General features: G+C 42.6%; 3 protein-coding genes across 5 annotated transcripts; all 3 read right to left on the reverse strand.

Moving 5' to 3' along the window:
- Window positions 1–506: 506 nt before the first annotated feature.
- LOC135789411 (sepiapterin reductase) lies at window positions 507–1975 on the reverse strand. The gene is made up of 3 exons (XM_065299262.1): window positions 1860–1975; window positions 1416–1803; window positions 507–1258 (listed from the first exon to the last, which is right to left on the reverse strand). Exons 2-3 carry the CDS (start codon window positions 1563–1565, stop codon window positions 608–610), a joined length of 801 nt encoding a protein of 266 aa, XP_065155334.1. The 5' UTR covers window positions 1566–1803; window positions 1860–1975; the 3' UTR covers window positions 507–607.
- Window positions 1976–3093: 1118 nt separating this feature from the next.
- Window positions 3094–20665, reverse strand: chas (chascon). 3 transcript variants are annotated; one of them, XM_065299068.1, is made up of 9 exons: window positions 20427–20665; window positions 16946–17125; window positions 13221–13257; window positions 12685–12854; window positions 12416–12616; window positions 6852–7135; window positions 5844–6790; window positions 5480–5774; window positions 3094–4386 (listed from the first exon to the last, which is right to left on the reverse strand). In XM_065299068.1, exons 2-9 carry the CDS (start codon window positions 17027–17029, stop codon window positions 3420–3422), a joined length of 2985 nt encoding a protein of 994 aa, XP_065155140.1. In that variant the 5' UTR covers window positions 17030–17125; window positions 20427–20665; the 3' UTR covers window positions 3094–3419. The 3 variants fall into 3 exon arrangements, with proteins under 3 accessions (XP_065155140.1, XP_065155218.1, XP_065174271.1); XM_065299146.1 differs by lacking the exons at window positions 16946–17125; window positions 20427–20665 and having other exon boundaries at window positions 5844–6428; window positions 6504–6790; window positions 13221–14470; XM_065318199.1 differs by lacking the exons at window positions 16946–17125; window positions 20427–20665 and having other exon boundaries at window positions 13221–14470.
- LOC135789488 (uncharacterized) lies at window positions 11355–12382 on the reverse strand. Its single transcript, XM_065299372.1, has 2 exons — window positions 12230–12382; window positions 11355–12178 (listed from the first exon to the last, which is right to left on the reverse strand). Exons 1-2 carry the CDS (start codon window positions 12278–12280, stop codon window positions 11759–11761), a joined length of 471 nt encoding a protein of 156 aa, XP_065155444.1. The 5' UTR covers window positions 12281–12382; the 3' UTR covers window positions 11355–11758.
- Window positions 20666–21857: the final 1192 nt, after the last annotated feature.

Raw genomic sequence — 21857 nt, forward strand, 5'->3', positions numbered from 1 at the left:
GTGCGAGAAGCGTCGCGGCGGCGCTTTTTGCGCGGGCGCTAGAAATTTTACCAAGTCTTGCCATCCAAGACGACTTATTACCACTCTGCAAGGCATTATTTTTCATAAATATGACTATTATCTTCAAAAACATTTTAAACAAACACGCTTGACATCAATAACTTCAAAGTGATTTGTTGGAAAGTCGCAAACATTCAAAAACATCAATCAGTTTCTTTGAAGTCGCATTACTTATTGATTTATCAACCATATTGGTATTTATAAACACGCTCGGAATAATAATTTATCCCCAAACATAAATTACCATGTTTTTAAAGGCGTAAATCACATTAAACATAAAAATTGACGTGTTATTCATCGAAAACTCGCCGAAGAAATTGAATTTTTCGCAAAATGTTATTTTAACATAGGCAACCCAAATTACACGTTAAAAATTTCACATTACAACCAATGTAACATATGCAACTAATACTACAAGTCACAAATTGATATAAATATAAAGAAAGTTGTGCATGTACATGATAAATTTATTAGGCTAATTTAAAATTTATAAAAATCGAAACACCCAGCTCTAAACCCAAAAATATACAAACAGCGCAAGATCCGTTCATTCATAATCATAATAATCAACAATATCACCGCTGGAAAAGTCGCCCTTTTGTAGCAAACGCAATAATTTACTAACGGTCTGCTCTGTGGTCAACACCGTGTTAGTTGTCTTGAGATTATTGAAGCTGGCTTGCACTGTCTCGTCCTGAATCTTCTCCGAGCAGACGTGGAACATTTCAGTGTCGACCGGCCCCGGGCTGTAGCTCAAAACAACGCAGTCTGGTTCTTCGACGGCCAAAACTTTGAAGTAATAGTTGCGTGCTGCCTTGCCGAGGCCGTACATGCCCGCTGACTTGAAGGGCACAGAACCAATCAACGACGTGATATTAACCACGTACTTCTTCATCGCGGCGAATGTCTTCATGAAAACCGGGTTGAGAATACCCACGGAAGATATGTTCAAATTGCAGAACGTCTGCCATTGATCAGCGTCAGTCAAAGTCGAAAGAAGATCAACAGTGCCAAGAGATCCAGCATTGTGAAAGATAATAGCGTTCTCAATACCAGCTGAATATTGCGCCGCTTCCCGCAGGACTTTTTCATAATCACCCAGTGACGGTTTGGATAAATCCAGTGCAAAACGTAAGACTTTGATGGTTTGATTCATTAACGATTCGGTTTTTTGGAGGTCGGTTTCCGAGCGGGCCACCTGCAATTACACAACGACTTTGAATTAGAAAAAAACGAGTCCGAAGTTCAATTATTGAAGCGAATGTAAATCGGATTGGAAAAAACACGTTCTCACTCATTTGCATAATAGCAGATAAACAAAACGACACATTTAAATTAACACTTAAACAGCTCACCAAGATAACAACGGATCCATTACATAACGCCTTCGACAACAACATAGCGATTTCCCTGCCAATGCCCCTGGATGCGCCCGTGACCAGCGCGACGGTTTTCTTCGACAAATCAATCGGATTCATCTTTATCTGAAGTGTTGAACTGGTCATTCTTTACCAGACCGATAATCTCGCCGCGTTTGATCGCAACCCTTTGGGGATAGAACGACCGGTAGATGAACGAGTGGCTGTTGTCAATGGGCTCCTCAAATGTGCTGTATTGAAGGGTATCAGTGTTCTCAAGCAGTTCTATCATGCACTGCTCGCGTTTCGCCGACAGCTGCTTCACCACGTCGGGGTCACGCCGAATTTTCGCCAATTTTTTCTCTGTAATCATCCACGAGTTAATCTTATGTTAATCTTATGAATATTATCCGAATCAAGTAGTGAAATGTGAAGACTTACCTAACGTTTCAAGATACTCGTCGGAATCTGGCAGGCGCTGCAGTGGCGCGTCGAAATTGTCTTCGAATTTATCAGAAGGTGACCGATATCCGCTGCTCGTCGACGGCGACTGGTCGTCACTGGCACTGGCACTGGCGGTGGCACTGGCACTCTTTATCGGGTTTTCGTTTTCTTCGATACGTTCCAGTTCTAACCAGGGATCCATAACCTTGAATATGATTCGTGTTTTGTTGTAAAGCGAGCGATTGCAGGCAATAAGTATATGTTATGCAGTTCGAATTGCAAGAAATAGAATGCTTACGTTCGGATTGTAATGCACTTGCAGTATTGTTCGATTCTCTGTGGATAAATTAATCACAGGAATTAAAGGTTTGAATATTTATGCGGTGTTTTCTTACGTGTGTGAATGTATTTGGTTTTACGTCGGTACGAAACTCGGTTTGACAGCTGGAACTGCGGATTACAAACAATAATCACACTAATTTTGCTAAAATTATAAATATCTACACTTATTAAACAAGCATAAATATTATATTTAATATAATTCTGTGATAATGACAAAAATTTCGAATTTTGATGCTATTTTGAGTTAATTTTTTCAAAACAAGACTTTACTTGTCACCTTGTATTGTTTCAATATTTATTTCAACAGAGTCTGTTTAATCAATTGTTTAAACAAATAACAAACAATTAAAACAGCCCTCTTGAAATAATTGTGTGGTATGTTTACGTTTGACATGGTATTGATGTAATATAAGTTGCCTATAGCGATTCACAATTTAAAAATGTGCATGTTATCGAATCCACTTGCATTCCATACACCTATTGAAACTGTAAAATAGAATGTTAGATTACTTACAGTTATTTAGAACTTTTACACCGGTTGGCAACCTTGAAATTGCACGTTATTTATTATATTATTATTGAAATCCAATCGGCGTAAATTTGAATTACTAGCGCAATTATTTTACTTCCGGTGTTCCGTTGTTACCATAGCAACCGATAAAATACGCATGCGTGCCCAGTAACACTTTTGACTAGTTCCGATTTCAAACTCGTGCGTTTACAGAGGGACGCTAGCGACAACGCAGATCAAAACAAAAAAACAGTTTATTTTTCACACAATCAGTTAGAATCTAGTAATGGCGTGCCGTTGCTGAACGAATTTGTTAAATTAAAAAGTATTTGTGCAACAATGAGGCAACCATCCGTGTACCAGTAACAAGTAAGCAACTTTTATCGACAATAATTTATTAATACGTATTAGAACAATTACAACGTACAGAATTCGAGTTAAAACATTAGCTTGCATCTGAATAACCTTATTTCGTAAAGAATACATCTAACATGAGCACTGCCGAATCGTCTACCTTCCTAAACTCGTATAAGTAAACGACGCTGGTTAATATTTAGATAAATTAATGTAAATAACGCGGTTAAACATAAATATAAAAGTGAAAAACTTCGAGTTCCATGGCAAATTGAATACGTGTGGGCAGTTACGCAGTCCTTGCGGAGCCATCTTGTAGACCCCGATTTTTTACTCTCTGCGATAAAGTTTCAACGTCTGTTGTTGTAGTGCTTAACTTCGATCACCACAGGGCTGACACTGCCGTATCTCTGCCCCGACTCGCCATCATAGTAAGTTCTAGTCGTGGGTTCACCCTTATAATGACTCCTGGTCACCGAGTGAGTCTCAGTGGACTCGATGGTCTGCAACGCGCGGCCATCTTTGGACGGCAGAGTTTTACGTGAAATATTCTGCGTGGTGTTAGTAATCGAAGGTCTATGAGGGTCGTCGTTCTTCGTGGTTGTATGGTAAGTCTCCGAGAAGTCACTACTGACGCTTCCTCGGCGGATGACAGTGTTACCAGCTGCCCCTGCACTTGGTGCAGATGTGGTCGCGTACTGAGTGTCACGCAGCCGCGTGGGCGGCTCGTAAATATCACCGCCGTACTTGGAGGTGCTCTTGAGAATCGACGTGGTCTTGAAGTTGCTGGCGGCAGCATCTGTATCCTCATGGGTGGTCGGGGTCATATAATACTCCCTGGTGGTGTACTTCTTGCTGAAATCATCTCCGAAACCATTCCCTGTGCTTGTGGTAGTTTCGTAGTATCTAGATCCCAAAGAGGTGTCCTGATGGCTGAGGAGATCTCGTTGACTCCGACTTAGACTGGAGATGAGTCCAGGACTTGTGAGTCCACTCAATCCTGGCTGCATATCGTTGATCCTACTGAGGTGCGGGTTGGACTTGTACATACCGGCCGTCTGGAAACTCTTACTCCTTGCTAGATTGGTCTTGAAAGTGCGTTGTGGTTTCGGCGGGCTGGGCTGACCCTGCTGGTGCTTGTTGATGATCGACACGTTGATGGTACTGTTGCTGTGCTCGTTGCGCTCCAGACGCGTCGGAGTCTCGTGTTTGCTCGTGGAATGCCTGGGCAGCGTCTGCGAGAAGCGTTCGTGCGTCGTGGCGGTCTGCAGGCGCGGCGTCGACTTACTGAATCGCCCAAGAGAGTTGATCGCCGATCTGAAATTGGCATTGGCGAAATTAATAATCTCTGGGGGGAGCGGTGGTACACACGCGGCGACACACACGCGATGCGTGGTCATTTATTACGCGCTCGCGTCGCATTGTGCGGATGGTGGGTGCTCTTGAATGTCGAGCGCGTAACCCGTCGGGAGGAAGGTGAATAAGGCGTGCGAGCGTTGAAAGTGACTCGGGACTTATTTGGCGATCGGTACGTCACTCAATGGCGCGCGGCGTTCGCCGCCTGCCCACGCGCCAAATTCGTGCGGCTGGTTTCGCCAATTAGCCATGAAAACCAGTCGGCATGTGAAAAAACAAACACTTGACAATGTCGGGAAAAAATGTGGGTTTACGATGGAATTCGCCCGAGAATAAGGTAACAAGGTTACTATCCGATTCGGATTCGAGGTGCCAATCATGCAGAGCTAGACGTCGCAAAACAAGTCAACATGGAAATGAGTCCTGCCAAATTTGGCAGCAATATTATAACCCACAACCACGATACATTCTACTATACATCCATGCACAAGACCAGCATGCAGGTGAAATTTACAGTGCGCTGTATTCTAATGCTCCAAACAGTTAAACAAAGTGCTCCTTGCAAATATCGTTGCAAAAACTGCATTATGTGCAGAAATTAATTCAGATTATAATACATACCCAGTTTCGGTTACAGACTGCACTGAATCGTCAAAAGAAACGCAAGATTTGTAAATTTTCACATTTATTCATTAATTTTGCCAATTATTACAAATTTTTACAATTTAGTTGTCGGTCTAACACTAAAATATCCTCGATTTAAAGTAAAGAGGAGAGAAAAATGTGAAAACGAATTTTCATCCTATCTCAACTAAAATGTATGCTAAACATTACAAAATTATTCTATATGTTCAATTCGTTAATGGTCTCGATTTAATAAGCGTATAAGCAACGTAGAGGATTTAACTTGTTTCGTGGTCCTCTCAATGAGCATGGTTAATTCATTAGTCTAACTAGTAAAATGTAAAATGTTGTCAATGTTATGAGATAGCAGCCGGTTTTAGTTGCGTGCGGCTGGCAAATTCGGCTAATGTAATTATCAAGCGGGTCCTACCTTTCTTCATACTCGATCCGTCCGGAGTCACGACCTTGTCGTCTTGATGTGCGCGCTGGTTTCACCCCATCGTACTTATTCTCCCTTCCGTAGATACTCCCCGCGAATGGGTCCTCTCCCAGGTAGTACCGCTGCACAGGTTTGTCCATACTATGTGGTGTTCCTGTAATATCCCTGTCGATTTGATGTCCTGGCTGGTAGGATGGGCTGGGACTGCGTTGTTTCGCGCGTTGCTTGGCCTTGCGCTCCGCGCTCGCTGAACGTATCTTGCCTACTAGTTTACGTATCGACTGACCTGTGAATGTTGTTAGGAATAAAAAAAAACATTAATATGTATATTAAAATTTGTGATTTGTAAACGTACCAATAATATTCCCACTTTTTTGTTTTGTTGGCACAGGTGTCTCCCTGGAATGGCTGGAACTCGTCTCTGCGAAGCGGGTCTTCTGGATCTTCTTCTCTCCTTGAATGGGTGGAGGTGTTGGAGGTGAGTAATCCGGCGGAGGTTCCTCCGGTTCCTCTTTATCTAATTTTGTCGGCGTGCGGTACCCACTATCGTACCTGCTCTCTTGTGAAGTCCTCTGTCTCCGTTGCCTCTGAGGAGGCACTGGAGTAGAATCAATAATCTGATGACTTGGTGACCGCGGTGAGATGGGTGACCCTGGCGATCGGTTCATCGTCGGGGACGCCGAGAAATGTCTATAATCTTGCACAGGAGAGCTTTTTGTCTTGTAATGAACAGGAGATCTTCTCTCTTCCTGTTGTCTCCTCTCAGACCATTCGCTGATCCCTTTAAAGTACCCGCTTTGTTGCTGCCGGTTTGAATGCGTGACCTGTTGGTGGGTTTGATGATGGTGCGGTGGATTGACAACGGCCGGTTCGTTCTTCGGGGAAGACTTGATGGTGACATTGAAGAATGAGGTTGCCGGCGGTTCTTTCTCATCTTCATCTACAAATGAGTCTTTAGAAGAGCGGCTTTCACTGCCGAAGTGGTTTTCCAACCACTTGGAGGTTTCCACCTTACGGGTTTCTTCCTCAGCATCGAAATCTAGCGGTCTGCGGGTGAGAGCGTCTTTGCGTTCTAAGAGACTGGTGCCGGGGGCTGCATCTAAGCGATAGCGATGCATCTGGTACTGTCTCTGGTTGGTCCTGCGGCGGGCTCTCGCTGAAAGGGAGTCCCAATCAGTGTCGTCCAGTCCATCACCTCGCCTTTCTCCTTCGGTGGTCTCGCCTTTGAAGCGCATTTCGTGACCGATCTTTACACCGTCCGCATAGTAATCAACTTCTTCCTGTTCTCTTGCTTTGAAGTATCTAAAACAGAAAAATCATAATTTTCGTAACCTAAGTAACTGAATTGATTGATACCGGGTACCTTTGGGAACTCTCCTTGTGCGAATTGATATCCTCGCTGGTTTTGGGCAGTTCCCGATCATCCAACTCCTCGTGCTCGGTGGTCCGCTGCGTTTCGGTGATGATCTTCCCGTCCGCCTGCACCGAGCTCAACTCACGCGTCTCCTCCGTATCGGTAACCTTGTTGGATTTGTTCGTGTCGCGGATCAGCCGCGGCCCGGTCGACACTAACGTCTTGCCGGCTTCGCGCGCGCGAAGCACCGAGCGGACGTCTTTGCGACCCGAGTTCACCGCCGCTAGGAAGTCCTGCAACAACACAACGCACGCCACATTAATGTTCAACATTCCATAAACAAAACAAGCGGCGTATACGACTCGCGCACATATATAGTTTCACTTTACATGCTCCGAACGGAGCGGATATTTAGAAACTTGAGCTTTGCGAGCGTTGTTGAGGTACGTGCATTTGCAAAGAGTCGTTAATCAACGCACTTATTAATAGCGAATGCTATTGCCTGCACTATACCAGCCATAACAATATTTTACAGCTTCGAGTAGGTATTTACGGCAAAGTTTGTTTAATATAGAGATTCAACTTTAACAGCGCGCTGAAGAAATTAATACGTATTTAGACTATTGACTAGAATTGAATGCATGGATATTTTGTGTTTGGGTTTTGCCATGTTCGGTTTTATTTCGTAGTGCTGCGGGCGATCGTGACAGAAACGAAGAAAGTTTTTGGCTCCCGGCGGTAAGTTGTGCTCTAACATCAACGGCACAATTATTCACAAACCTCTTAAACCTCCAGTACGAGTGTATAAAACAAACAAATATTTAATAATTTCAAAACCAATTCAAGGCTTTTGCAAACAAAACTCCCAAATTCAGCGCATATCAATTTGTCTAAGGAGCGTTTAGCTTCACTTAAAAATCTGAAATATGAATTGAATTACGTAATGTGGGTAATTTTCTCGACATTTGATCGCGCCGATAGGCCGCGCGTGAGTTTAACACACGACGCAGGTATAATTATAATCGCGGCCACAAAACGAGCATCGTAATCGTAATTGCGATCGGCATCTTCTTGCATTATTTGTGCGCCTCGCGCGTCTTGTAAAACACGAAACGAAAAAATGACGAAGAAGAAAAAAATTAACGCGCACGGCATATCAACAATACGGGCCGCGCCAAACAAATAGATATAATAAGTGTAATTACGACGATTAGCATTCGAGCATTCTCAGTGTTCTTCATCGCGCTTTTAATTACTCACGTGCATGGAGCAGGACGAAGCATTTTGCTAACAATCCGACGCGCGTTACAAAGTGTTAACAATGTCTGCGTTACGTTTTTATCATTTATTAAAAGCGTATGAGTATGATAATTGTGTTTGCGCGCTAATGCAATGAAAGCACATTACGAGCGCGATTTTACGCTCGGCGAATTGAATTTGTAATTCAAATTTCTTCATAACGAAAAAAATGAAAACAGATCTAAGTTAGGTAAAGAAAAACGGATAAAAATCTATAGATTTTTGGCTTGACCTATGACCGTGCGCCTCCAAAACTTCTCTCACATTTCACCCGTCATAACTTGTGAACATCGACAGCAAACTATAATAAATAACGCGTTAAAGAGACAATCTCAACCTCTCGCGCCCGTGGAACTCTTCTCCTCTTCTCTGCTTGAGAAGAAAAAAGTGTGTAACCTTGCGCGCCACACTGACACAGATAGAACTTATTATTTTTCGTTTATTTACGAACGCGTCGCGCTCCGCCACTTCTCTTCCATTCTTCTACGCGCGCCACGATCCTCACACTTTTACGTACATGCCACGATATGATTAATAATCATCCGCGATTTTGTTCGGCGTGTTTGTTTCGCGGATGCGCGCCTCGATTACAAGTGGAACAATGGCGCTGCCGCGGTGTGTGGATCCTCCGAAAGTAGTCGAGTTCAAGCATGTTAATGTTGTAATTTAATTTCGAACGAAAACAACGCGAGCGGATGTCCCGGCCGCTGCGATAAATCATGCAAAGCGATACCGTTTTTTCGCGTTTTAATTGATCCTAATTGACTTCAGCCTGGATGTAATTAAAGCATAATTAGCGAACAAACGACGCGACGTGAATTTCACAAGCGTGCAAATATTGGAATAGGTTATTAATTCAATCATTCATAGAAATTCTCGTTTTTGAGTAAGAAAAACATTAAATATTTGCATGCATTACGATTTGACTGTTAAATAATCCACAATTGTAGGTATCTGGTGATTGCATTTTCCGTTTCAGGCCACATCGGCTGATAAATCATAAAATGAACCAGTTTATTGGCAAAGAACCAGTTTATCTTTAGCTATTGACTGAATTGTTGAACGAAATAAACGTCAAAAGCATTCCAAGTATTTCTACCAGGAAAAGTTGTCTTTTACGAGCGCTCGCGACCATTCCAACCGATTAATAGAACAGCATTCGTGATTAGGCAGCAATTTCAATGGAAATTTCAAAATGCGCAAATTTTTCAACCGAAAAACATTCATAAATTTACCTTATTAGTATGCGTACTTGATTAGTATAATGTTAATTCGGTCGTTCACTCGATTTAATTGGCTTTGCACTTGACACAAAGTCGATGAACAAATTTGCACTTGACGCCGCAGTCGCAGTAAATCCAAGGATGAACTCACTGCACTCGAGTGAGCTTTTCACTTTCCGACCGCGCGCCCTGAACGAAGGGACACAACTGACGCGGCACCGTCCGTCAAGTCAAAGTCAAAGTCTTCGAATTGTTTGTCTTTTGCGTACCAGCTGTAGAGTCCTTGAGAGGCACACGAGGTCCGGCGACCTTCTTGCGTTGCTAGCGCTTCTGCCCCTTTCTTTTGTCCGCGCGCACACACTGGACAGCTTCACCGGCGTTGTCTTCGGCAGGCCGGAGGTTCGTCGGATCACGGAGCAGTGTCTTCGCGAGCGCGGTCGGCGAAGAACCTGCGGGCCGCGGCGCGCTCCGTTCCTCCGGTCCGACCGGGTCCCAGCCAGTCCCACCATGCAAGCGCGCCTTTTTTCTCTTCTTTCTCTCGCGCTGCGCTTCTTTCGCCGGGCAGGCCGGTTCGTACACGCGGACGCCTCATGTAATAACCGCGCTCTTCTCGGTACTCGGACGCCGTATCTGCGCTCGTTTCGCTTTCCTCCGAGCGCCCAGCAACGTATCTGACGATTAAACACGCGCAAATCTAACCGACACACTTGTACTCGCAGTGTGCAAGTGTGTTCATTGCCATCAGCGAGAAACAACGAACTTTTCCGACTCAAATCCAACACTGGATGCCTTCGTATCCTCCATCTGCAAATAACGCTCCTTTATTTATTTGCTCTCGCTCGGGACGCGCGCATCGTAATTCAAGCCTCAAAACTAGACGCTAGACACACGTCGAGGACGCGTCCGTGTCCACGTCCTCGGCTGCTGCTGCTGCTTCTATTCGTCATTCTTCGTTCTTATTTGTTAGTCAATTATTTCACTCCTCCGGGCCGCGCGCATCCCGCATCCTCTCACATGTTACACATGTTAACAGCGAGCTTTGCATTCTGGTTTTTGTCTTATTTATTCCTACATACTTAATTATTTTGAGCACTTGTTTTGGCAAATTGCGTGCGCGTTTAATAGCCGATTAATAACGCTTAATTAACCAGCGCGTTAAGAAAGCCATTCGATAAAAAGCGACTATAAATCACAGCTCGTAAATTTTGTAGATCGATCAAATGCGCCATGTTTTGTTTATGTTTGATTCAACTTTGCCATCCGAGCGCGCGTAATAATGCAAGCAAGAACAAATGGAGAGAAGATTGAAAGCTGCTTCTTTCCGAAGCACATAAATTACGCGAGTAATTATACTTTTTAATAACTTCTTTGCATCCCAGCAGCGAGTTGCGGCGCGCAACCACCAATTCAGCGCGCGGCGTTTGGTTCCAGTACCAGCGTCTCAGCGCTCGCAATAAGTCCGAGTCGAATTAGTAGTTAATGTTGCAGTAGAAGAGCTCATAATTGCAGACCGTCGGCAGACGGTTTTTTGTTTCGTTTGTTTTCATTTCACGACGACGGCCACAATCGCGCCGCGGCATCGCCATTCGACGTCGACGCAAAGTGAAATTTCTGACCAAATTAATTTCGCTATACCAGAACGAGTTCTAATTCTAACGCGCCCACTTTGAGAGTTTTACTTTTCGCGCGATTATTTTAATGGCTATTTAATTGCACATTGCCTGTCCGAATTGTTTATTAAGCTTCTAGTTTTTGGCAAGTGAAACGCACTAGAAACTACGACTGGTTAATGATTGAAATTTGAAGTTTTTCGTGCAATTAGGCATTGATTGTGGAGAGATGGTTTTGAGCATGCATGACTATTCGGTGTTTTATTGTTCGGGACCACACCGGCTTAGAATCGCGCGCCGTTGCGCAACGTGCATAAATTCACCGGGCGTAGAGAAAGGTCGATTTCATGAAGGGTGTGCATAAGACAACAACAATCAAGTGCGCCGAACGTACGGATCGTTTAATGCCGCGTCGTGATTTACAAAATCGTATAATTTATTACATTAGTAAATCACGGCGGACGTGTTTTCGCTTGGCGCGCGCGCGCGCGCTTCTCCGCCGTGCGGTCGCGATTTACGGCGATGAGCTGAACGAACTGATTGGATGTTAAATAATACTGACGCTCGTTTGCATCGCGCATCTCTCCGGCGCGGGCACAATGGACAATAAAGGCACGACGCGTCTTGCGAAATTTTGCCAACACCACGTGAATAATTGCCTGATTACAACTATTCCATCATGAAGAAATCCTCCCACAAAGCACTGGAAAATTTTACTCAAGTATAAATTTTACTCGCGAATCTTCACGCGAAATTTTCAATTATTGCATAATCATATAGAGCATTATTTCTCATTGCGGTCTTCTTCCTCCTCCAGAGTGAGGTAGTAGTATAAGGTGTACATGGCATCCGCGAAAAACCACATTGCCAAAGCCACTGTAGACGCAGCGAATAAAAAGGACCCAATGCCACAGTGTATCGTCTCCAAACCATAGGTGATTTCTTTGACGACTATACCATGTGGATAGACGAAGTACCCCAAGGAGCCCACAATCAAAGACACCCCAGAAAGCATGGTTAGCAATGCGTTGAAAATTAACGATGGGATGTAGTCCTTGTTTGAGTGGTACCAGATCATAATGCCGGTGAGGTATGTAGGCGTCCATAACCCGGCCAGGAGCATCACCAGGCCCCAATACCAGCAACAAAACACGCCTGATTGAATTATCGCGGCCCCAACTAACCAAATCATGACCAATATACTCTAAAATGATCATGGGAGCAATTTTTAAGGATTACCATGAAAATCTCATACCAGTTCAAAGACTTTGAGGATAAAAATGGTGTCGCGAACGTATTCCGCCATTTTCCGAATTTTCTCTGTTTAATTTTATACACTGATGGGTAATAGAACGTTTGTATGACAAGTCGATTTGACACAAATTGAAGGTACACCCTGTCAGTTGTATTTACGGCTGACTAGATTTGATGGTATACTGACCTCATCAGTGATGTCGCCAAGGTGTTGCACATCTTCGGTTTCCTTGACTTCTTCGGTCTCCTCCCTGGAAATAACGCGTCGCTCCTTTACTTCGCGTACCACTCCGTCAGGGTTTGCCACCGCGACCCACTTGCCGCCGTCCACTGCATCTTTGCCTTCTGTGATCTTGTACAGGTCGTCATCTTCTCCCAACTTCTTTAACTAAAAGTAAATTTAAAAAATAGTAAATTTCTATACTTTGGGAGGAAATTTAAGCAGTTTTTGCTTACTTCTGTTTGATGGTGTTCCTGGGTTTCACTATCCTCGGTGGTATTGGTGGTGACCTGCGGACCTGAGTCCTCCACGACCTTCCCATCTTCGAGGACCACTTGTCGCTTAACTCTAGTCTCGATTTGTTTGGTGTTGACCACCTCGGTCTTCTTCTTGCTCACCCATTCCTCTGCGAATACGGAAATCGATGATTAAATTAGCATCATAATCATACGAGGCTTGTTATGGTGAAAGGATGTGCCATTAAATGTTTATGCAAGCAGGTCGGATACGAGAGTCAGAATCTAACATCTTCTAAGTTGAAGTTATAGTAGAAAGTGTTGAATTGCAGGTATTACCGCCTGCAGGTATTCCTGTGTTTTGTGTTGCCTATAGTCAGTGCATTGAAATAAACTTTAAATAAAGTTATATGTTTATAGGTAGTTATAACTTAATGGTAAATTAATCGTTAATTGCCACTTGGACTTGAACTGATTATCTTAACCGAGTGTTAGGTGATTATGAGCATGTGTGAGTGCTGATAGAAAACTCTTACCTTCTTTGGTAGTCGCGAAGGTGTCGCCTGATTGAATCTGCGTGCAAAACAACGGTTTAATGTGGACATACGATACAAAGGTCACGCGTCGCCTCGTGGACGTACGTGGACGAAATGGACCGTGAAGGTCCGATAATAGCAAAATGACAACCATCCAACATTGCACACGAAATGCGCGCGCGGCTTTTCGCTTCCGGAGTTTCAAGTTCCTCGTATGGGAAATCACAACAATTAAATCAGTTTTATCCAATTTTTAAAATACGTTTCTTTGTTTCTCCTGGGTCACCATATATTTTATTAACGTTGTTGAGTTTGGCGCTGAAAAAAGTTGGTTTATTCGCGAGTTAGCACCTCTTGCGTATTCGGCTGTTTGTTCTTCAGTCGCTCCGTGCGAGCCACAATAGGACACCGCTCTGGCCAGTTGTGAACACAAAGGCACAATAGACGAGACACGGCAAGTCCTTACACAGTATACAAATACGTGTCTAGTACAGAAATATCGCTGTGCTGGTTGAATAACAAACAGCGAAATACGCAGAACGCGAACTCCGGCGTGAAATAAATGGCAGCGCACACACGTCGCGAAATAATTAACCTGTTGCGTAATTATTTATAACATTTATAGCGCGTAGCAAATGCACTTTGCGTACGGTATACGGCGGCAGATAGATAAATCGCCGGCGTGCTTATCAATGCGCTAGAGGCTCGGTTGCGCTGGCAGGTTGCGTTTAATGTCGACGAGCGTAATTGCCATTTTGCGCGAAGCGAGCGCAACAATCCTTGATTGTTATTGATATTGTTGATTCTCGCGATTGTTGTCGTGACGGGCGTTCACAATCGCAATCAAATTGCAACCGAAGAATGCCATTTAACCATCATTTGTACTACTTACTTTCAATACGAATATCAATCGTCTACGTGTGATTAAATTTTGTATTGACATATCAATCATTCATTAATTAATATTCGAAATCGAAGTCTACACACTTCCGCTTCCGTTCACAGGCGAGTCTAACTAAAGTCGAGTGCGTGTGGCTGGCGTGTGTTTAATTAGCAGCGCGTAGGCAGCGCGTGTAATAACTCATTGCGAATTTGCGCGTTTCGCTTCATGTTAATTAATCACATCAATTCGCATGCGGCCGACGTGTCCAACTGATCAGTACGCAGCTCACGATCGCGATAAATCAGACCGATGGTGGTCAATGCAATCGCCTCGCCGGATCAATCAGGCGAAATGAAATTTTGATTTCATTGCTATCTCATTAATTACGCTCGGGAAAACGTTGATTGATTTACTCCGTAATTATTTCGGACATGATTAAACTTTATTACCTTTGAAATCAAATCATCTTACTTCAGCAAGTGAGTTGAATGTGGTTTTACGTAAGTTTGCACAAAGATCATGCGTTTTAATCGCCTTCGGAGCGGTTTCTTTTGCGAACAATTACATTCACCGTTTATTTACAACTAGAATTTCATTGATTCACATGCGCGTAGCAAAACCAATAAAACGGCGCCGCGCAATCGTAATAATCGCAAGCGGTGCAATTGCGACAATGCTCAAATCGAGTGGCCGAACAAAACGAGTCGATCGGTATCGATTCAATCGCGGATTGTTTATTATATGCGGTGTGTATGAAAAACGATGCAAGTGATGCAACTTTATGTATTTGCTTATTGATTTCAATCAAAGCTTACGCAATATCAAACGATTTTATACAATTTTTAAACAAAATAAACGTTTATTTTTTATTTTTTAGTTTACTGGTAAAGTTACGCCACAAGTTTTTATTGTTGTCACTGTTATTATTTAAGAAGATCACACAACACGCACTTTCCGATGTCGATTCGTCGTGCGCGATGGAAACGTGAATGAAAAGAAAACCGAAATGTCGCACTGGCACGGCAATAAATAAAGCAAACGCGCGTCTTCGACAAGTGCGGCTTCAGCGCTTTGGGCTGCAGTGCGGCCGCGCGCGCCGCCGGATCGCGTATGAAAGTAAAATTGAAAATGTAGGTGAGCGCAATGTGCCTGTAGGTCTCTGGGCTGTCTAACGGCGTTTGCTCTATTGCGTCCATCTCGCGTTGCTCAAGCCGGACCGCGCAGCGACTCCGACTCCGAGTCTCGGGGTGTTAATTTGTGAATTCGCAACAATCGCAGCACCAACTCACACACAGCAGGTATGAGGAAACGCGCGGCCCGCAGCGGAATCAGATAACACAAACACACCACCACCGAATACCGAACAGGTGAAACAGCGAGACAATGCTGGTACTTCACATTATTCGTTAGAGAAAACGTTTATCGCGTGGTTGACTAATGCGCGCGCCGTGGTACTGTAATCCTAATAGGCGCACGATGGAAGACAAACGAAGAGAAAAGTGTCGGCCGTAACGTTACATCATCGGCTGTAATAGACGAGCGCAATAACAATGCGCGATGATGTTGGAAAACGTTTCGTCGCTCGTGTACGTGATTTATGTCAAAGATCCAAACGCACTCAACAAAGCACAATCAATGCCTTTGTGTACACGCCAAGTACCTGCGCGTATTTAAAATTAAAACACTTTGATTGGCGCAAATATTCGCGGAATGCGAACTTTCGGTTTCCAGTGCGTTCGGCACAATTTTTCTTTAATATTCGCATTTGCGTTCAATGTTGAACTTTGCAATGCACATTTCTACATTAGAGATAACCGCTCGAGGTGCATTATATTACCTACATGCATGTGCCGAAGTGTACCGTGAGAAGTACGCGCGCCGCGCCGCTGTAATAAACGAGAATAAACAATAAACAACCGCGCGATATGTAATGTTACGTGAGCGCGCGCCGCGGTCCGAACTGTTGCAAAAGCAGCTTCGCTAAATTCCCGGCCACAATGCAAGTGCACGCCGCCGCCAGCCAGCAACGAATTGAATTTGCAAACGTGCGCGACACGCACGTGAAATCTTCGACATTGCGACATTCCGGCTACAACGATTCTAATTGTGTATTGTTTTTTGCGCAGAAGTCAAACTCGTAAATGTTTACAATTTTTTACCCATTACCGCGCTCCTAATGAACCAATTAATTAATTATTCTCTTTGAACGCTACACGAATTGGTCATTAAATAAATTCATCGTAATTTACACTCGCACGACGCACATGGCGCTGAATACCGAAGACATTTAAAGGTATGCTGTGTGTGTGTACAACATCAATTATTATGATTAGTTATTTTCTATTAATTGCGCCTGTAATTGCATTTTAAACCTTGTAAATCTATCGCCGATACCTACCTAGAAATATTTACACAGCGCGTTTTGTTTGTGTGTCTCGAAATTACAATGGCGACGAGACAATATTCGAAACAGTTTAGTCAAGGACGTCACGCCAATTGAGCCGATTTCTTAATTACACCTACATGAACGTCGATTAAACTACGAAAGACACGAATTCAACCAAATGAATCGTGCGACGGTCCACTGATATTAATTATTTAATTAAAACATTAATAAAATGTTCAATGAAGCATGAACAATTTTAATTAGTACAATATTTACGTTGTATTTATAATTTTTAGTTAAAAAAACCTAAAAGTAATTTTATACAGAGTTGTGGTTGCGTGTATAGTTGGTTGCCTATGTTAAACATCCACAATGAATATAAAAATGTAAATTTTTCGTTTTTACGCGTTTCGTATGCATTGTTGGCTGAATTTATAAGAAGAAAAAAATTCTTACGGTTTCAACAGGTGGTCCAGCCTCATATCGCCTGACAGTCGTCAGCTTATGATCGGCGGGAATAAGACTAGCAACTTCAGTCATGCCTGCCGCATAAATCTCTCACAATCCTCGAAATTATTTCGTAATCCTCGAAAATCCGTGGCTTAAATCAAGATTGTCGCCCTTCGCTGTCGACATCTGGAAATAAAACAAACGCTTGAGATTAACATTTCGTACGACACGTACGAAGAGTGTGCTCTCGACGCACACGAGAAGCATAAATAATTGCGCGCGTAATCGTCGTCTAGAACCACTGTTATTATTGTCATGCTTGTGTTGTCATAGTCGCCGTAATTGCATCTCTTCGCCTGGCCCGAAGACCTGATGACAATTATTTCAACATTAAATACCCAACATTAACCTTTTAATATTTCATACAATATTTCATACGTGTACGTGTATGTCAATTTACAAAATGTCTTCGTTTTTTAAAGTTTTACTTAAGAATTTTTTTCAACAGCGGATATTGATTGGGTAAACTTTGGAATTACCAAAGTAAATACGAAATTACACGCTGTTTGAATGATTGGTGTGATTAGCAATAAATCGGAAATAATTGAGCGTGACAAAACACACGAAAATTGAGCAAAAAGTTTTTGCTTGTTTTTTTTTTTTTCATTCGCTGGAGAAGCACGCGGCGAACGGAATCATGTCATGACTAATTATTTAACATAATAAGCCGTCAAATCGGCGCGTACCAAACAGGTAACTTGAGTAAACGCGCATCAAGGTTCTCTGACTAATAATGCTCGTATCGGGCGCGACTTAATGAATGAGTTAGTTACGTGCGCGCACAATTCGCGTCCGAAAAACGCAGCAATTTGTTCGCTTAAATCTTTTTATAGCGCACAATTAGCGCGCGGGCATTTTAATAATTTCATTCTCGTTTCAATGGCGCTTATTATCCGCGTATTCTCTAATTAATGATGAATTAGCATGAATTGTTCCCGGGAACCTTTAAGGTTAGTGAAACAATGCCCCAAAACGTAAAACGTACTTGACGCCGGCGTAAAAGTCTCACGAGTAGTCGTAAAGGACGCGATTGTAATTCGGTAATTCGGCTGCGATAATTCCGGAGACGTGTGCGCAACTTGTGCAATCACACGTTTGGCTTGACCATCTGGCGAATTTCGTCCGGCTGATGACAATATCACATTTGATTATGTATTCATAATCCATTCGTGCTCACGTGTTACGTGCGGCTCTCCTTGAGCGACCTTGACTCAATTCAGGATGCCGAATAAGGAAGAGTCGACAAGGTGACGCCCGACGCTGTTTTCATCTCGTCGATCAAAATCGAACGAATCAATAACTAGAACGCAATATCATGAATAATATTTGTGAATTTCGCAAGATTTCTCACTTGTTGCTTAATTTTGTCGCGTTGCATAGGTACACGTGTTACCTGAGAATCTTCGGATTTAGAAAGTCTCGCTCGCCTCGCCGCGAGAGAATCTTCTCTCGCTGGCATCAAAGGTGTCCCAGTGTGTGGCGAATGTCAATTGATTTATGTACGAGCGTGTGTCGAGGATGCGACACGATTGCTTGATTCATGTCATTAGGATGATAATGATGCGAACGAAAGTGATATCAACGAATTCGGAAAATGCCAGCCATTGGGCTGCTGCCATTGATCATACTCGCGCACACGTCGCGATGCATGTCGCGAGGTTAAAGAACAAAAGTTCAGCGCGGAAGACACGATTGGAAATCATCCGCGAAGTGAATCGGCGATAAATTTGAGCATGTTTTATGTGCGTCTGAAGAGGTGTTTTTGTTTTTCGAAAGCGTAGAAAACGTAGTTTTCAACACCGAAGGCAATGACAATTTGTTCAATGGAAGTATTTTCCCATCGATAATATCAGCAGCACTCAGCTGCGATTGTACGATGTAATATAATACGCAATTGAATCGCATTCGAAACGAATAGATAAATTTCGAACATGAAAAAATCCACGTTGCGAGAAACGTTTCACACACGCAAATTTTGCGCGGCGCACCGAGCCCATGCATATTTTGAGTAATTTTATTAAGCTTTTATTACTTTGTTGCCTGCGTTTGCCATTAGTACCATTCTCGGTAAGACAAGAATAGTTTAACCTCAAGTATCGTAGTAACAATCAACTAAAGTTGAAGGAATTTTGATATTTATTCTCTACATGAACATTAAACTAAAAAATTTTCATGTGAAATTAATCGTTTTATTTTTAATCATTTTTTTAGTTGTATGTTACTATTGGACTTTAAATTAACATAAAATAATACGAGTAATAATTGTTTGCCTTTTCAATAGAAAAAAAAGTGAATCCGTTTGGCGAAGTATGAGAAATCCGTTCTCGCAGTCATATTTCGAAGAAACAATGAGGAAAACACGGTTAAATAAGACTTCGAGTAAAATCAGCGTATGAAACGCAATGAATCATCGCGAGTATTTGTTTGCATGTTAATTTAGCGTATTTTAATTTTAAGTTTTACTTTTTACTAAAGCCACAACGTGTGAAATTCAACGCGCGTTCTGAAAGTACTACAATAGAATAAAACCGTATCTAACGATTCAACAATAGTAATCACGCAGTATATTGATTGGAATATTGATTTTGGTTTAAATGAATCACTAAAATATATTTTCTACGAATTGCTCACAAACTTGGTACATGTATCATCGTAGCCGAACGTGTGTAGCATGCATGAAGACTTGTAATTGACGATTTTGCGATCGTGAAAGAAATCGCACGCATAACGAAAAAAATCTGAATGATTAATGCTCGTAACCTGCAAGTTACGAGTGTGCAAGGCAGGTTCGAACGATCGATACAGATTCCCAAGCGCAGTAACAACACCGCAGCCGAAGAAACATTTTTCTTCTATCTTCGGAGTGGCTGAGAGCTGCGATGTGATGCAATTCGCAGATAAATCGTGCGCTTAGTTGCGTGTTAAAAAATGTCGGCGGTTATAATCGTTCGGCTGCACGGCCGTCCGGAGAAACGCATTTTTAATGAGCGCGATAAGCGTGGACGTGATTCAATAAAAAGGCAATAAACAATGCGTACGATTAGAGACAGACAAACGCGCGCGCCCGGAGATCGGTGGTCCACTTCGACGCGGAACAATAAAGTTAGAAATAATAATTGCGCGCAATAAATCAATTCCGAGCGCGCGCATTCACTTAATTAAACACACTTTCGTCCAAGACGCTGATTTTTGCATAATATCTTTCGATTCCTGCGAGTTTTGAGTGATTTTTAAAAAGGTTACAGCAGAGATGTAACCGCGATGAGTCATTTGACGGACTGGTTTTGTCATCCTTCCAGTTTGCGACTTGTCAATAATAAAAACACACACATATAAAATACCAGCAATTGTTTAAGCATCGATAAAAACATCCGTTGTAGGAAAAGTTAAAAAATTTTTTAAGTTTTTTTGAATTTATATTACTTACAAAAGTTGTTTCTGAGTGTATCGATGATGAATTGATGTATCCACAATGGCACAGATGGGAAAATCGATAATTGCGCGATGATATCGGCCGCGAAAATCGATTTTTCGCGCACACGTGCGCGACAGGTATTGCTCTGCGTGCGCCGCGTACCAGCGAGCAAAACAAGCGCGCCGACGGACGTTACGTGAATGGGAAGGATTTGAACGCGCGGCGAGGCGGCGAGTTCGCGAATGAAGTCGGCGGTCGCGACGCGCGCCTCGATGATATTGAGACAGGTGATGTCAGCCCACTGAATGCCACCAGCCCGGCCAGCCCGATCGGCGAGACGACCAAAAACACACCAAACTCATACATACTTCAACCACACAACTAATACCACATGATAATCAGTGTCATAACAAAGTTTTCTCAAAACTTGAAACTTCTTTCAATCCGGTGCGTGTTATGTCATTGTGCAAACATAAAACATTGGCGTGGCTCAATAACGCAAACATTTTTTCTGTAAATTTTCTGAACGACCTGTTTGCAAATTTTCACTGCCCGCTTTTATTATTACTGCGTTTCGTTTGATTTGTGCGGATAGGAAAGTGGTGGGCTGGCTCGATCACCTTGTCTAGTAGGTACACATTCGATTGTCAGCTTCACATTCTGCATATCAACGAAGAATGTTTTCTTTGTACCACACTTTTTGCACTGCGTATTTTCCTGAATCGATCGAAGGTGTGTTTTGATGCAATTACCGGAAATAAATCCATGTGTATTCCAAACTCGATTGATTGCAATGTGTGTAATTGTTGTATTGTTGTGTGTCCATAACGTGGATAGGAATTGTTGTTGGATTTATGTTGTTATGTGCGCGCTGAGCGAACACCTACTTCTTCGGATTCCAGATTAGTTGCGTCACACACTTGCGCTGCTGTCTCAAAGTCGTTACGACGCGCGGTTCCCATTGATTGCGACGACAATTAATAATTACCTCGGGCGCACATGCGAATGCAAATTCCGAATTCAAATCTGGATCGAAATGCATATGCAAATTGTATGATTGATAGGATTTTCATTCTTTGTGTTGTAAAATTAGTTCAGAAAGTAAATTCGTTCAAATTCCCGTAGAAATCGATAGTTTTTGAGTTTGTTTGTATGTTTGTGACGCTTTCCAGCAAAAACTACTCAAGCAATTTTGATAAATTTTAGTATTCAGGTATTTTTGACTCAGGAAAAGCAAATAAACTACTTTTTGATGCAAAAATATAACTAAAAGAGCGTAAAAAGTAAAAATGACGTTAAAATGCATTATTAGCATTTTTTATATCTTAAAATTATTTTTTTTCATGAATCTGATTCATAGTTTGTTTAATAAATCAAGTTACTTATTGAAAAAGTTATTAACTTGATAAAGTTGTCTGCTGACTGATGTGAGTCTCAATTCGA

This window comes from Atheta coriaria, unplaced genomic scaffold (genome assembly GCF_025399875.1).
Source record: "Atheta coriaria isolate IRGN ID8LTWV9N9 unplaced genomic scaffold, Caltech_Dcor_3.1 hic_scaffold_1_pilon, whole genome shotgun sequence".
Classification (NCBI taxonomy): domain Eukaryota; kingdom Metazoa; phylum Arthropoda; class Insecta; order Coleoptera; family Staphylinidae; genus Dalotia; species Dalotia coriaria.